This window comes from Rhinoderma darwinii, chromosome 5, assembly GCF_050947455.1.
Source record: "Rhinoderma darwinii isolate aRhiDar2 chromosome 5, aRhiDar2.hap1, whole genome shotgun sequence".
Taxonomy (NCBI): domain Eukaryota; kingdom Metazoa; phylum Chordata; class Amphibia; order Anura; family Rhinodermatidae; genus Rhinoderma; species Rhinoderma darwinii.
In genome coordinates this window covers 320233895-320249096 of record NC_134691.1, presented here as the reverse complement: position 1 = coordinate 320249096, position 15202 = coordinate 320233895, and the positions used below count along the sequence as shown (strand labels likewise).

The window sequence follows — 15202 nt, the reverse complement described above, 5'->3', positions numbered from 1 at the left end:
ATTTCATATCGAATAATTTATGTCTGTGATCTATTATTTTGAGAGAAGTAAACGGATGACGTGTGAGGTACATTTGGCTTCTTTCTTATGATTTTTTGTGTGGTAATATCTCTGTCAGAAACTCCCTGGCTTCGTCATCAAGCGTTGAGGGAATATTCCTGTCAGAAGAGATATGACGACGTGTTGGGCGGGAGATATCGACTGTATGTGGTGAAGTCGCACTATTTTATATACGGAGGCGCATTAGCCGTGCTCTGTGATCTGTTTCGCGGAGTACTTGTACTTCGCGCACTTACAATCTGCTGCGTCACACAGCTGTCTTCCCGCCGTCTGGGAAAACGCGCTCACGTGACGACACCAACTCCGTGACCTCACTGTTCAACGTTCAACATGCCCTGATGTTGTCATAGCAACAGACACGCAACCCCTCCTTTCTGGGCCAGGAGCTTTGGAACAGCCCACTCGATGCTTGAGGTAGGGGAAACGAAAATTCTAACTAAGGTGACGTCATGAAGGCCTGGGCTACACGTGTCGTTTGCTTTACCCCCCTCTAATATGCAGTGCGTTTCAGAGCGTCCTCTTCCGCTGGTGTCACCATGGAGACGAATACATTGTTAGGCGCAAACTGAGACACATCCTGGAGACAGACAACAGCTCCAGACAACGAGCACTGTACAGTATATTACACGTCCAGCCATGAGCCAGCGGCAAGTCCTGCAAGGTAACGATTAATATACAGTTATTAACTATGAAAAGCATTCATTCATATTTACTGTGTATATTTTAAGTAATGAAACGTTTATAAAATATAAGATAACCCCTCCTAGTGTACAACTGCTTAAAAGTTATAATATATTATTACATCCACTAGTAAACTGCTCCATCAGATCCTTCTAGTTTTAGTACTACTCGGGAGATCTAATATAATATCAAATGTTTCACTACTACATCAAATATTATTACTATTATTACTACTATTATTACTACTACTGCTACTAATACTACTATTACTACTGCTATTACTACTACTACTACTATTACTACTGCTATTACTACTGCTACTACTATTATTACTACTACTGCTACTAATACTACTATTACTACTGCTATTACTACTACTACTACTATTATTACTACTACTGCTACTAATACTATTATTACTACTGCTATTACTACTACTACTATTACTACTACTACTAATACTACTATTACTACTGCTATTACTACTGCTACTACTATTACTACTACTGCTACTAATACTACTATTACTACTGCTGCTACTACTACTACTAATACTACTATTACTACTGCTATTACTACTGCTACTACTATTATTACTACTACTGCTACTAATACTACTATTACTACTGCTATTACTACTACTACTACTATTATTACTACTACTGCTACTAATACTACTATTACTACTGCTATTACTACTACTACTACTACTACTATTATTACTACTACTGCTACTAATACTACTATTACTACTGCTATTACTACTACTACTACTATTATTACTACTACTGCTACTAATACTACTATTACTACTGCTATTACTACTGCTACTACTATTATTACTACTACTGCTACTAATACTACTATTACTACTGCTATTACTACTACTACTACTATTACTACTGCTACTACTATTATTACTACTACTACTACTATTACTATTATTACTACTGCTATTATTACTACTGCTATTACTACTACTACTATTACTACTACTATTACTATTATTACTACTGCTATTACTACTACTATTACTACTATTACTATTATTACTACTATTACTATTATTACTATTATTACTACTATTACTACTATTACTATTATTACTACTGCTACTATTATTACTATTATTACTACTACTACTATTATTACTATTATTACTACTATTACTATTATTACTACTACTGCTACTACTATTATTATTACTATTATTATTACTACTATTATTACTACTATTACTATTATTACTACTACTATTACTATTATTACTACTATTATTACTACTATTACTATTATTACTACTGCTATTACTACTACTACTATTACTACTATTACTATTATTACTATTATTACTACTATTACTATTATTACTACTATTACTATTATTACTACTACTGCTACTACTACTATTATTACTACTATTATTACTACTATTACTATTATTACTATTACTATTATTACTACTATTATTACTATTACTACTACTATTACTATTATTACTACTGCTACTACTACTACTATTACTATTATTACTACTATTACTATTATTATTACTACTACTGCTACTATTACTATTATTACTACTGCTATTACTACTACTGCTATTACTACTGCTACTATTACCATTATTACTACTACTATTACTATTATTACTACTGCTATTACTACTACTACTATTACTATTATTATTACTACTACTACTACTGCTATTACTACTACTACTATTACTACTACTATTACTATTATTACTACTGCTATTACTACTAGTACTATTATTACTACTATTATTACTACTATTACTACTACTGCTACTATTACTATTATTACTACTGTTATTACTACTACTATTACTATTATTACTATTATTACTATTATTACTACTGCTATTACTACTACTACTATTACTATTATTACTATTATTATTATTACTACTACTACTACTATTATTACTACTGCTATTACTACTACTACTATTACTATTATTACTATTATTATTATTATTACTACTGCTATTACTACTACTGCTATTACTATTATTACTATTATTACTACTACTACTACTATTACTATTATTACTACTATTACTATTATTACTACTGCTATTACTACTACTATTACTACTATTACTATTATTACTATTATTACTACTACTACTACTATTATTGCTACTATTACTATTATTACTATTATTACTACTACTATTATTACTACTATTATTACTATTACTACTATTACTATTATTACTATTACTACTACTATTACTATTATTACTACTACTACTACTACTATTACTATTATTACTACTACTACTATTATTACTACTCCTACTCCTACTACGGAGATGTAATATACATTGGTTCACTGCTATGTTAGACCCCCCTAGTGTACTACTACTACTACTATTATTATTACTACTACTATTACTATTATTACTACTACTACTACTACTACTCCTACTACGGAGATGTAATATACATTGGTTCACTGCTACGTTAGACCCCCTAGTGTACTACTACTACTACAGAGATATAATATAAAATATCCACTAGTTCACTGCTACATCAGACCCTCCTAGTGTACTATTTTTTATATGATATAATATATAATATCCACTAGTTTACTGATGGTAAGTGGCATCATAAACCCCGCTTTTCCATTACTTAAAGGGTCCCATTAAAGTTATTGTCTATTAAGCTTCAGTTTTGATCTGTTAAAGACGGATCCACCAGAAATAGCAGTATTGACGCAAATGAGAACAGAATCTTCATATACGCTGAATGTATCCGTAGGGCACAATTCACACGGTGTATGACAAAAGGGTGTCCTTTTGGCATATGCGGGTCGGCATGCGTAGCATACCTTTTTTCAGCTGTATAAAATATTGTAGTAGACTGCTATTCTATACAGAGGGATACAGTAAAAAATAAAAAGTAAAGCGCACATTATATATATTTTTACAATAGGTTATGGGCAACGTATGCCACTTTATTCTTGTACGATGGTATACGTTGCAGCCTTCTGTCGGAGGTTTACGTCAGGAAAATCTTCTGACCAGACCTCTAACAGTGTGTGAACAGAGCCTCAAGGTCCTATTACATGGCACGATATGGACCGCGAAAACGAGTGCTGATCAACGAGACATCTCGTTGATCGGCGCTTGTTTGCTCCTTTTACAAGGAGCAATGATTGGTTATGTATGGGGACAAGCGCTCGTTACTACGTTCATTCCCATACATTTTCATTATGTCGGCAGCGCATCTCCCTCCTTACAGAGGGAGATGTGCTGCCGACAACGATAATATTTAAAGTATTTAAAAAGATATAATCAGCCGATGAACGAGCGTTTGCCCAATCATTAGTCCGTGTCATAGGGCCTTTGCTGTCATGCTGTTCCTGCACCCAGAAGGTGGCCTGGCGATCAACTGATATGTGGGTCCAGCTATTGTAACCCCCAGCTAATCAAACGAGTGGCCAACCATGTAATACATGTACCAGCTAGGTATGCCAGAGCGAGAACCACATTTTGTTAGTGGCTCTTCACACTGTTAATAAAATGGGGGTCCTGAGCAGGAGACCTCCCTCTATGGACTCCATATGCTCTAATAGGGAATGCCCGTCCTGGTGCTGTGTCGCATACAACGTCCTGTCGCTGCCCGGCATCCGTACTATATATAAGCCACAGCCTGCTGAGGGGACCCATAGAGAGAAGCAAAGAGGAGCGGTGAGGTAAGTATACATTTTTTAAACTTATTGTCTGAAGGGTCGGGGGGGGGGTACGGACACTGGCACGGACCTCTACCTTGCTATGTACCACAGAGTGATATCTATGCCAGCTTGGAGCTCGCTAAGATTTCTGCTATCGTTCTGCTGGTTTTCTGGCAAAAATTCTAATAAATGCATCGGGCCACTATGGTCACACTCCTTTTTGTTAAGCCATGCCTTTTCCACAAAAGTGGCGAGGGTGGCGAAAAATGGGCAAAAGTATTTTTTGTGACTTTTTGGCACAATGAAAAATTAACCCCATTGAGGCCTAATTCTTCCGCTGCAGCGTCTTTTCCGTCTTGAACACTAGGGCCCTTGAGCTTATCTCCAACCACTGCTTCTCCCTGCCCTTACCTGTCATTTTCCTCCCAGTCTAAGGCCCCATGCACACGACCGTGCCCGGGCACGGCCGGCCGCTGACTGACAGCCGCATTTTCGGGCCGTGCTCCCATACAAAGTATGGGAGCACGGCCCACAAAATGCGAAAGAACGGACATGTTCCATAATTCCCGGAACATTTCCACGGCACTGACACCCTTCCGTAGTGCTACAGAAAGGTGTCAGTGTTCAATGAAAGTGAATGGCTCCGTTTTTGCGGACCGCAATTGCGGTCCGCAAAAACGGAGGTTTTTTACGGTCATGTGCATGGGGCCTAAAGAGAAGATGGGGCGTTCTAGACAGCCTGGAGCCCATCAGTCCTGTCAGGGCTCCCTCAGAGGCCCAGCAGCCCCCGCTGTGTCTGAGACTAGAGCCCCAGTTGCAGTGGGATGGAGTGGTACCCCTTGAACACAAGTTGCTAAACTTTTCCTACTGGGCTTCAAAGCCAACACTGGCCCAGTATGAGTCTGGCACAGGGCTGGTTATAGGTGGTCAGCTGGCACAGAAGTAATGATCGGGTAGAGATTCTCCATCATCTTGCTGTTGCAACCGCTACATATATTGCCAGTATTCTGTCACGTTATAACTGGCATCATCTACAAGTCTCAGTCTCAAATCACTAAGCAGTATGGTGACTCCAGTGACAGGAGGTTGGTTCATACTGTACAGGTTTGTGGAGTGATCGGAGTGAGGTCCGCTGCCTGTAGATGGCGGTGAATGAAGTGACGGGAGCTGGGTTTACACTGTATTTGCAGGCTTACTAACAGGAGCAAGGTCTTCATAGCCACTTTGTAATGCTTTACTGTAGTGGCCAGGTCAGAGTAATGGCTTTTAGTCCTCTGAAGTGGCACTTACTGAAGACGGGGGGAATAAGCAATTGCCATGCATGCAATTCCCTTTTTTAGAAGAATTAGCCCTATTCAGGAATTTGCATGTACAACAATTCCTTAATATATATTGATGATCATAATTGTCCCTTTTACAAGTGACGGTGATCACACGTAGCACCTAAGGGACATTTTATTTTAAGCCCATCTCACCCATCCCTAGTATGTCTATTAAAGGGGTATTCTGTCATTTGGGACGCCGACCTTTCGGGAGAAAGGAGTTTTATAATCCACTGGTCTGCCAAATAAAGCGGCCAATAACGACTAAGAAGGGGTGGAGAATGAGGAGCGAGCAGGTAAAGTATGTTCCCTTCTCTCTCTATTACAGTCTATGGGAGTTACGGGAACAGCCCAGCCAGTAACTTCCATCAACCTGCTCCCTTCTTCTCTTTTTCGGGGTTAATACTGGCTATTTCGGATTGCATATGGGAGGTCAAGTGTCCACCGTTCTCTCGATTGGTTGTGGCCCCACTAATTTTGTGCTCCTAAGTATATGGCAACATTTCTATGCAAGGATACACTAAAAATGGTAAAAATTGCCCTTTTGTCCCAGGTTTCCTAACAGCTTTGTTTCCTTTTCTTCTCAATTGTAGCATGATGTCAGACATTTCATCTGGTTGATCTACTGCAGCCTGGATGGTCAAGCATTGCCTGAGTTGTCCTCCTGGCTTTTGTGTCTAGGTTGTCATAGCGCAATTTGTCCTTTTATGTTCACAACATTTTGTCATTTGTAACCGTGTGACATTTTGTAACAATAATGATTTTGTAAACCCCTTTTTGTCTTTTACATTTAGTGTTTGAGCAGTATCAGAGAGCGCGGACTCAGTTTGTTCAGACTGTTGCAGAGCTCGCCACGCGTCCTCAGAACATCGAAACCCTACAAAATGCAGGTAAGCGGTTTCACAGGGTTTCCTTGCATTATGGATGTTATAGTAGCTTTTTATCTCGCCATAATGATATTTCCTAATCCGATGCTAACCTGTTATATCAGTAACACACAGACACAATCTGAACGTCACCACAATATCCCCCTTGTATGGACCATGTTTGTCATCATGCTGCAAAATGATCAAAAGACTTTCCATTGAAACGTTTGCACCAAATAAGATAGGAGGACTGTTTTGTGGGGAACCCATGTCTAAATAGGACAGATTCAAAGTTAGGAAAGCCCAAGTTTTATTTTGGGTTGTCCTTTTAAATGTCTTCTAATCATTTAAATAAATCAATTTCTGATCGCAGCGTAATTTTTACGTCTTCTTTTTCATCTTTCACTGAATAAAAGATCTTGTTTATGCAAGTATCAATAAGTGTATACCCTGAGTTATAGCAAATCCCTGACAAATAGTTCCCCTTAAAGGAGTTGCATGAGATTAGAAAAAAAAGCTGTTTTTGTTGCAGAAACAGCGTCACTTTAGTCCACAGGCTATGTCTGGTATTGCAGTTCAGCCCCTTTCTCTTGAACAATAATAAACTGCAATAACCGACAGCCCATGGACAAGAGTGGCGCTGTGTCTGGCGACAAAGCGGATCCTTTTTTCTAATTTCGTACAACTCCTTTACATGCTTGAGCAATTTGGGTAAAGACCATTACTGGCCCGTTTAGCAGAATATAGACCCTTTTTATGGCACTTGATTTCTGTGAATGGATGGATCATCTGCTGATGACCTTCAGAGCAGTCACTCCTCTCTCCCCTTTCACAGAATACAGGTTCACACCGGGGAGAGCGGTCTATGAGGTTGCCTGCTTTTAAAGCAGCTGCCCATTTTATGGCTGCTACATAGGTGGCAACTGACTGCATCTAAAGTAGTCAACGGGTTTTAATAGGATGGGGATACACAGCCACACGTGCTGCCGCCAGCTGTCTTTAGTTTTCGATAGCTCTATTACTGAAACTATATGAACTGCTAATACAAGTACATCAGGAAATTGTTGTAGATGCAGTTTCCTATTTTCTTATTATACATTTAAGTGCAACACCCAATATTACATTAGTCAGTCTGCTCTTTCAGAACCAGAAATATCCGAATGCACTAACTGGACTCCTGCAGAATCCTCTACCCACTACAGAGGAAAAACAACTGTGTGAATTTAGTAATATGGGAAAATCATAAGTGAAAAGTTTTTTCAGTATAGAACCTTTCTCTTCATAAAAAATGTCCTCCAGCATAATAATCCAATAGCCGACTGTCCATATAAATATATTCACCACCATTTTTCAAGTTTGTAATATGACATGTAATGGAATAAAAATCCAAGTCTTTAGGAGTCGGCATCATCTTTTGGGGAGCCAGTAAGGATGTCCATCCATCATCATCATCCATTGAATTAAAAGGGGTTGTCCCATTTCAGCAAATGAAAGTTTCTTTTTGTATAATTAAAAGTTATACAATTTTCCATTTTACTTTCTGTATTAATTCCTCACGGTTTTCAAGATCTCTGCTTGTTGTTATTCAGTAGGAAGATTCATTGTTTACATCCAATGGATACCAGTCTGTCCATGGTCACATAATGGACACACAGGTGCACGGCTCGTTACAGTATGTGTCTCAAAGCTGTGTCTTCTAACAATCCCAGCACCTGTGTGTCCATCACATGACCATGTAACGATCCCAGCACCTGTGTGTCCATCACATGACCATGTAACCATCCCAGCACCTGTGTGTCCATCACATGACCATGTAACGATCCCAGCACCTGTGTGTCCATCACATGACAATGGAACGATCCCATCACCTGTGTGTCCATCACATGACAATGGAACGATCCCATCACCTGTGTGTCTATCACATGACAATGGAACGATCCCAGCACCTGTGTATCCGTCACATGATCTTGGAACGATCCCAGCACCTGTGTGTCCATCACATGACCATGTAACGATCCCAGCACCTGTGTGTCCATCACATGACTGTGGATAGAATTTTATCCACTGGAAGTAAACAATGAATGTTCCTATTGAATAACAACAAGCAGAGATCTTGAAAACCATGAGGAATTAAGATAGAAAGTATCTTGAAAAATTGTATAACTTTTAATTATACAAAAAAATAACATAAATTTGCTGAAACCAGACAATCACTTTAACTACCAAAAGTACAAAATTTTGATTGCAGACAATTAAACAAAATGTGAGTAAGGGCTCATTTACACGAGCGTGTTATACGTCCGTGCAAGACGTGTGGTTTTCACGCGCGTCGCACAGACCTATATCAGTCTATGGGGCCGTGCAGACAGGTACGTGATTTTTACACAGCGTGAGCCCGCTGCGAAGAACTCACGACCTGTTCTATATTTGTGTGCTGTTCGCGCATCACGCACCCATTGAAGACAATGGGTGCGTGAAAACCACGCATGTCACATGGAAGCACTTCCGTGGGACAAGCGTGAATCGCGCAACAGCACTGAAAAGGATGAATGAACATCCAAACGGAGTGTCATAATGATGTCGGCTGCGCGAAAAGCACGCAGCCACGCATCATACGCGGCTGACACACGGAGCTGTTAAGTGCCTTTTGCGCACGCTCGTGTAAACACGGCCTAAGATACAGGGAAAAGAACTGAAAAGATGGATGTCACTTTGTGTGTAATAGAGTGCACTTCGTAATATAAGAGGAAGAGACATTGAGAGATGCTGCAGTGATTTAGTGTCCTATATCTGGATGAATAAACCGCTTTGCTTACTCTAACACCTCAATACAGTAATGTAATTTCATCCACAAATCTAATCATACGATCATTATTATTGATTCTGCTTTTGCATCTTAGTTAAAGAATAGTCAATAGTTTTGCTTTAACCATATAAACTGCGACTTACACTGGACGACTGACCTTGACTGCATTAACCCTTAGGCTGGGTTCACACGTGGCGGAATTTCACTTAAATTCCGCTGCGGACACTCCGCAGCGTTAATCCGCAGCGGAGCCGTTTGTCCATTGACTTACACTTTAATTTAGCAGTGTTCGTTTAGACGAGGCGTAAAATTCCGCTGCGGAGCATAGGCTGCGGAGCGGAATTTGGTGTCCGCAGCATGCTCTGTCTGTTGCGGAGCAGTGGCGGACTCATGGCGGAATTTCTCCATTGACTTCAATGGAGTGTCAAAATTCCGCAATGAAGTCCGCAGATCTTATGTGTGCTGCGGAGCGTATTGGTTTTACTACCATGACATTTCTTCATTCTGGCTGGACCTATGTATTTCTAGGTCTACAGCCAGACTGAGGAAGTCAATGGGGCTCCCGTAATGACGGGAGCGTTGCTAGGAGACGTCTGTAAATAGTCACTGTCCAGGGTGCTGAAAGAGTTAAGCGATCGGCAGTAACTGTTTCTGCACCCGGGACAGTGACTACCGATCTCAATATACATGTATCTGTAAAAAAACATATAAGTTCATACTTACCGAGAACTCCCTGCGTCTGTCTCCAGTCCGGCCTCCCAGGATGACGTTTCAGTCTAAGTGACTGCTGCAGCCAATCACAGGCCAAGCACAGGCTGCAGCGGTCACATGGACTGGCGCGTCATCCAGGGAGGTCGGGCTGGATGCCGAAAGAGGGACGCGTCACCAAGACAACGGCCGGTAAGTATGAAAATCGTTTACTTTCACTAGGGAAAGTGCTGTCCCTTCTCTCTATCCTGCACTGATAGGGAGAAGGGAAGCACTTTTCCCGCAGTCCGCAGCAGCTAGTCCGCATCAATGTACTGCACATTTTGTGCAGATCCGCAGCAGAATCTGCAACGCAGATTCTGTGCGGCATTGATGCGGACAGTTGCGGAGGAAATCCGCCACGTGTGGTCATGCCCTTAATGACCAGAAGCCCTCAGGTTAAACCATATTTCAGATGCCTCATCTCAAGACCATCTTCCTTATGAGTGGCACAGTAACTACATGGTTTTGATTTCTAGGGGAATAAGTAAATGCATACTCTGTTGTATGTGGCTTGTCCATACAGTGAACTATAAATCGAGATCAATGTATGCGACTTATCCATAGAGCAGTTGTATGGTAGAGCTTGTATTAGGGTATGTTCACACGAGGGCGTCCGTAACGGCTGAAATTACGGGGATGTTTCAGCCTGAAAACATCCCCGTAATTTCAGCCGTAACGGCATGTGCAGGCACTTGAACGCCGCGTCAATTACGGGCGTAATTAGCGCTGCTATTCATTGGAGTCCATGAATAACGGCTCCAATTACGGCCAAAGGAGTGAAAGGTCACTTCTTTGACGCGGGCGTCTATTTACGTGTGAACAGACAAACGTCTGCCCATTGCTTTCAATGGGCAGATGTTTGTCAGCGCTATTGAGGCGCTATTTTCGGACGTAATTCGGGGCAAAAACGCCCGAATTACGTCCGTAAATAGGCCGTGTGAACATACCCTTAAGCAACACACACACGGCCCATACAGCACCTGTAAGGCTATGTTCACACCACATTTTTTTTCGGTGGTATACTGGCCAGCTTGAGGCAAAAGGGAGACTATTTTGGTATCTGTCTGACAATTGATCCCTATGGACACGTTTGGCGTGTACGTCCGCTGCTTTCCTGACGTAGATGCCAAAAGTAAACAGCTCTGTGGACTAAGATTTTAAACAGAGTATATTGTTTTTTAACGTTTAGAGGGCATATTTTTCGATGCATTCATGTCAATTTTCCAGTATAATTGCATTGCAAAGAATGGCGCTCAGGCTGTGTGCCATATTTTTCTGATATCTACAGATTTTCCGTAATTGTCAGATAAAGGGACACTTGGCTTACAAGTCGCAGACTAATGGCTGCCACTTCTCAGCACATAAATGTGACGAGGTGCTGTGCACGGTACAGTTGGTGTGCGCTGTAAAAATCCATAATGTGTAGTAACGCCCTAGGAAATTTATTGACTGGCATATCGCTAAGCAGTACATTGGAGTTATCCGGGAAAACGTATATTTATTATTTTTGTCTCTTGTCAGTGATTTATGAGCACATTTATTACTGCCTGTTGTTTACTCATTTGTTATGCAGCAAATTATTTTTTTTAGTCGACTACGGTATTCCGTCAAAATGACGGAACCCTTGCACAATGGAGACAAACGGAAACCATTTTCACCGGATCCGTCACCATTGAAATCAGTGGGGATACAAACTGAAACCTGTGGTTTCCGTTTGTTTCAGTCAGGGTTCCGTTCATGGGTTCCCCTGACGGAAAGCTCAGATGGTACGCCTGAACGGAGCTCTGACGCAGATGTGAACGAAGCCTAAAATGTTGAGCGGAATAACTCTAACTAGGAAATAGCAAACAGAGAGACAAAAACCGAAAACGCTTTACATGGGCCTAACTCGGAAAGGAGTGAAGTGAGAATCCCAGGGTGCCACAAGGAGATAAAGGGAAGAGTGTTTTCCATGGAGTAACGGAGACTCCTCTATCTTTATAATATCATCAACTTTGTGTACCCAGTAAGTCAAGGATGGTGAGGAGGTACTATAGATTTCTACAGGGCAGCATTGATTAGTTGTTTTAAAATTGATTTGCGATATGTTTTCACAGGAAGATCTGAGAGGTTGGAAGAGCTATAGAGCAATAGAGATTGGCTTAGTTGAATGTTAAGGTATCATGAAGCCTTCAGCTAAACAGGTTAAAGAGTATCTGTCAGCTTTCCTGGCATGTCTGTTTTAGTGAATACTTGTATTTCCCATAAAAAGGAGCAATTCTGGAGCATCTTTACTTAGATCGCTGCGTTGTACGATTCCTCTCTTATTCCTCCTACAAATTTATGAATAATTCCACAACTGGGTGTAACCACTTGGGGTGGTGTCCCTATGCAGCCTTACATTGTCCAATCAGTGCACAGTCTCCAACTGTGTAGGGACACGTTCCTTTGAGAAGGGGAATGGTAACACTTGGTTGTCAATTTATTCCTAAATTATTTGGAGGAAAAATAGAGGAACAGCAGAATTGCGATTTTATGGGGAATATAAGTATTGACTAAAATAGACATGTCAGGAGAGATGACACATTTTATGAGCAACCCTTATCGTGAGGGGAGAGGTATCCTCGGGAGGGTTGTCAGAGAAGTAGTTTTGAAGCGTCTCATTAAGACACCAGTGCCGGTTCTAGGGAGAGCCATCGGTGAGGTTAGGTTAACGTAGAGCATAGCTGTAACGTACGTGGTGGCTGACCAAGAACTCCTTCCACCCAGTCGACGCCCTTCTCTCCAGAGATATCTGTACATACGGCCGTCCTGTTCCACAGTGACCACTAGGGTGCGCTCGCGAGCTCAGTCCGGACAAGAAGCCAGAGCGCACGCAGTGGGAGATTGAGCTGATTGCTCCTAAGTTTGTCTTGCAAATGGTCCCCTAGTGTTTCCTGCTCCCAGTGTTCCCTGTTCCTGTAACCTGATCTAGTGCTGAGCTGTAGTCGTGCTGTGCTGTATACTACGCCTGTCCTGCTACTCCACGCCTGACGTCTACCTTCTGCCTTGTCCCAGCCAAGCCTGCCTTGCCACTTTCCGAGCTGCCACAGGTACCCTATATGAACTATAGACTCTGACCTGCGCCCTGTTGGCCAGCTGCCATACCGTCAAGGTGGTACGGCCCAGTGGGTCCACGAACCCGACGTGACAATAGTATGATCTGAAAGTTATAGAGTTAATAGTGGCCGTGCAAATTAATGGCATATCTGTGGGAGGAATAAAGAAATAATTTATCAGTTAAAACATATAATGGACGTGAATAGAAAGTGTAGTCCCTGGTGTCAGCCTGGTGTCAAGGTGGGTAATTCTCCAAACATCCATTAGCAGAGAACTGATGATTTTTTTTTTCCAAGGTGTTCAGACCCTTGACATTAATGGAGGCATAAGAAAGACTATCTATTGTGGAGGAGAAGAGCAGGAGGACAACAAAGAAGTACACTAAAACACACACATTACGGATTAAGTCAGGACCGAGAAACAAAAATGAGTACTTTAACTAAAGCTAGTTTATTCGCTACCTACAGGGATGAAGTGGGAGAGCTCAGACCCGGGCACCAACCCATGATCACTAAATGATCAGAGGATCAAATGGTATTGAGAGAAACATGGAGACTAGACCTTCTGTTAACACAGGACCAAAAGATTTGTGGTATGTGTGGTGTAAGAGGGGAAAGGAAACAAGAGTAATGAACATGGGTATGCAGACCTCCCCCAGGTCCAACTAAATAGTTGATACTAAAAAGAATGGAGCAATCTTGTGGGATAAAAATAGAGGCAGCAACATTTCTCAAAGAGGAAAAAAAATAAAAAATAAAAATGAACGAGCATGCAGAGTACAATTGTGAATATACTATTGCAAAAGGGATGGAACACTAGATAGCCCTGTAAATGCTATAAAAAACGTAGCAAATAAGAAATTTAGTATCCGGACGTTGCGAAGGAACAGCTTAAGCCCCCAAAAGGCCCTTTGAATTGGTTACTGCATTATGAACGAGGTGTGTATTTACATGATAGACTAAGATGAGTGTAGCCTACACCAAGTCTGACAAAACCCACATTAGGATGTTAGAGAAGAAAGTCCCAACTAGGTGGAAAATTATACATTGCCTTTAGGCTTCTGGGGCGATGAAGCAACCCCATCCATAGGTTGGCGAGGATGCATCACAAGTCTCTTTATCTGGGGCGATTAGAGTGGCTGTTAGGACTATCCGAGTCAGAGGAGGTGCCCATTGATGAGCTAGAGCTAAGCTTGACATGAGGAATAGAGGTGTTCCTGTGATGCCCCAGGGAGGGTTTCATGGGTGGCAGGCAGGGGGTATGTACAGATTGTAGTCCCTTATATCCCTTTTCCCTTACTGTAATGGGAAACTCAGGGAGAGCTGACCATTCTTGAAAGGCAGGGGGCAAGAGGGCGCAGGGAGGCCTACCATGATTGTCCTGCACCTAAACTGTATGGCTAAGTGAGATGTGCTGACCTGGAGCGGAGCCTGTTTGCTCCTTCGTGTTGTTAGAATGCAGGGCCACTTGTGGCATGCCTGAAGGGGGATGCAAGTGTCTCAGGAGGCTTCCGCCTGCCGCGCCAGATCATCCCGGGATAGAGCCGTGTGTAATAACTGCATCGGTGTTATGTTTGGGACGGCAGCGGAGGAGGGGACGGCCATGGTGGGGAGCAGTACTGGCTGATCAGCGGGTCCTAGGAGGTGGCAGACGGTCCTTTTTCGCTTAAATCATCCGACCATCATTTTAGGGGGTGATTGATGGTAAAATGGTTGTGGATCCCCTGTTATGTTGTCCCAGGTCAGAGAGCGCTGTTGGGGTACGTCCACACTTAGCATAAACACTGCAGATTTTCCAAAACGTATTTTGTTGCGGAAAATCCACAACGTAGTACATTAGCGGCATTTGAGCAAATCTCATACACTCACTGCGTAAAAAATCTGCTGAAAAAACGTTCATAAATTGACCTGCGGTGCTCTTTTTTAAATCTGCAG

The 15202-nt window shown here is 41.6% G+C and overlaps 1 protein-coding gene across 2 annotated transcripts in view; it reads left to right on the top strand.

Moving 5' to 3' along the window:
- The first annotated feature begins 313 nt into the window (after positions 1 to 313).
- SPAG6 (sperm associated antigen 6) overlaps positions 314 to 15202 on the top strand; it is a 116803-nt gene continuing 101914 nt past the window's right edge. The window contains exons 1-3 of one of the 2 annotated variants that reach the window (XM_075827564.1): positions 314 to 474; positions 562 to 721; positions 6563 to 6658. In XM_075827564.1, coding sequence (XP_075683679.1) covers positions 697 to 721; positions 6563 to 6658 — 121 coding nt within the window. In that variant the 5' untranslated portion in view covers positions 314 to 474; positions 562 to 696. Of the gene's footprint in view, positions 475 to 561; positions 722 to 6562; positions 6659 to 10561; positions 10642 to 15202 lie in introns of those variants that run through there. The other variant, XM_075827565.1, reaches the window with a different exon arrangement.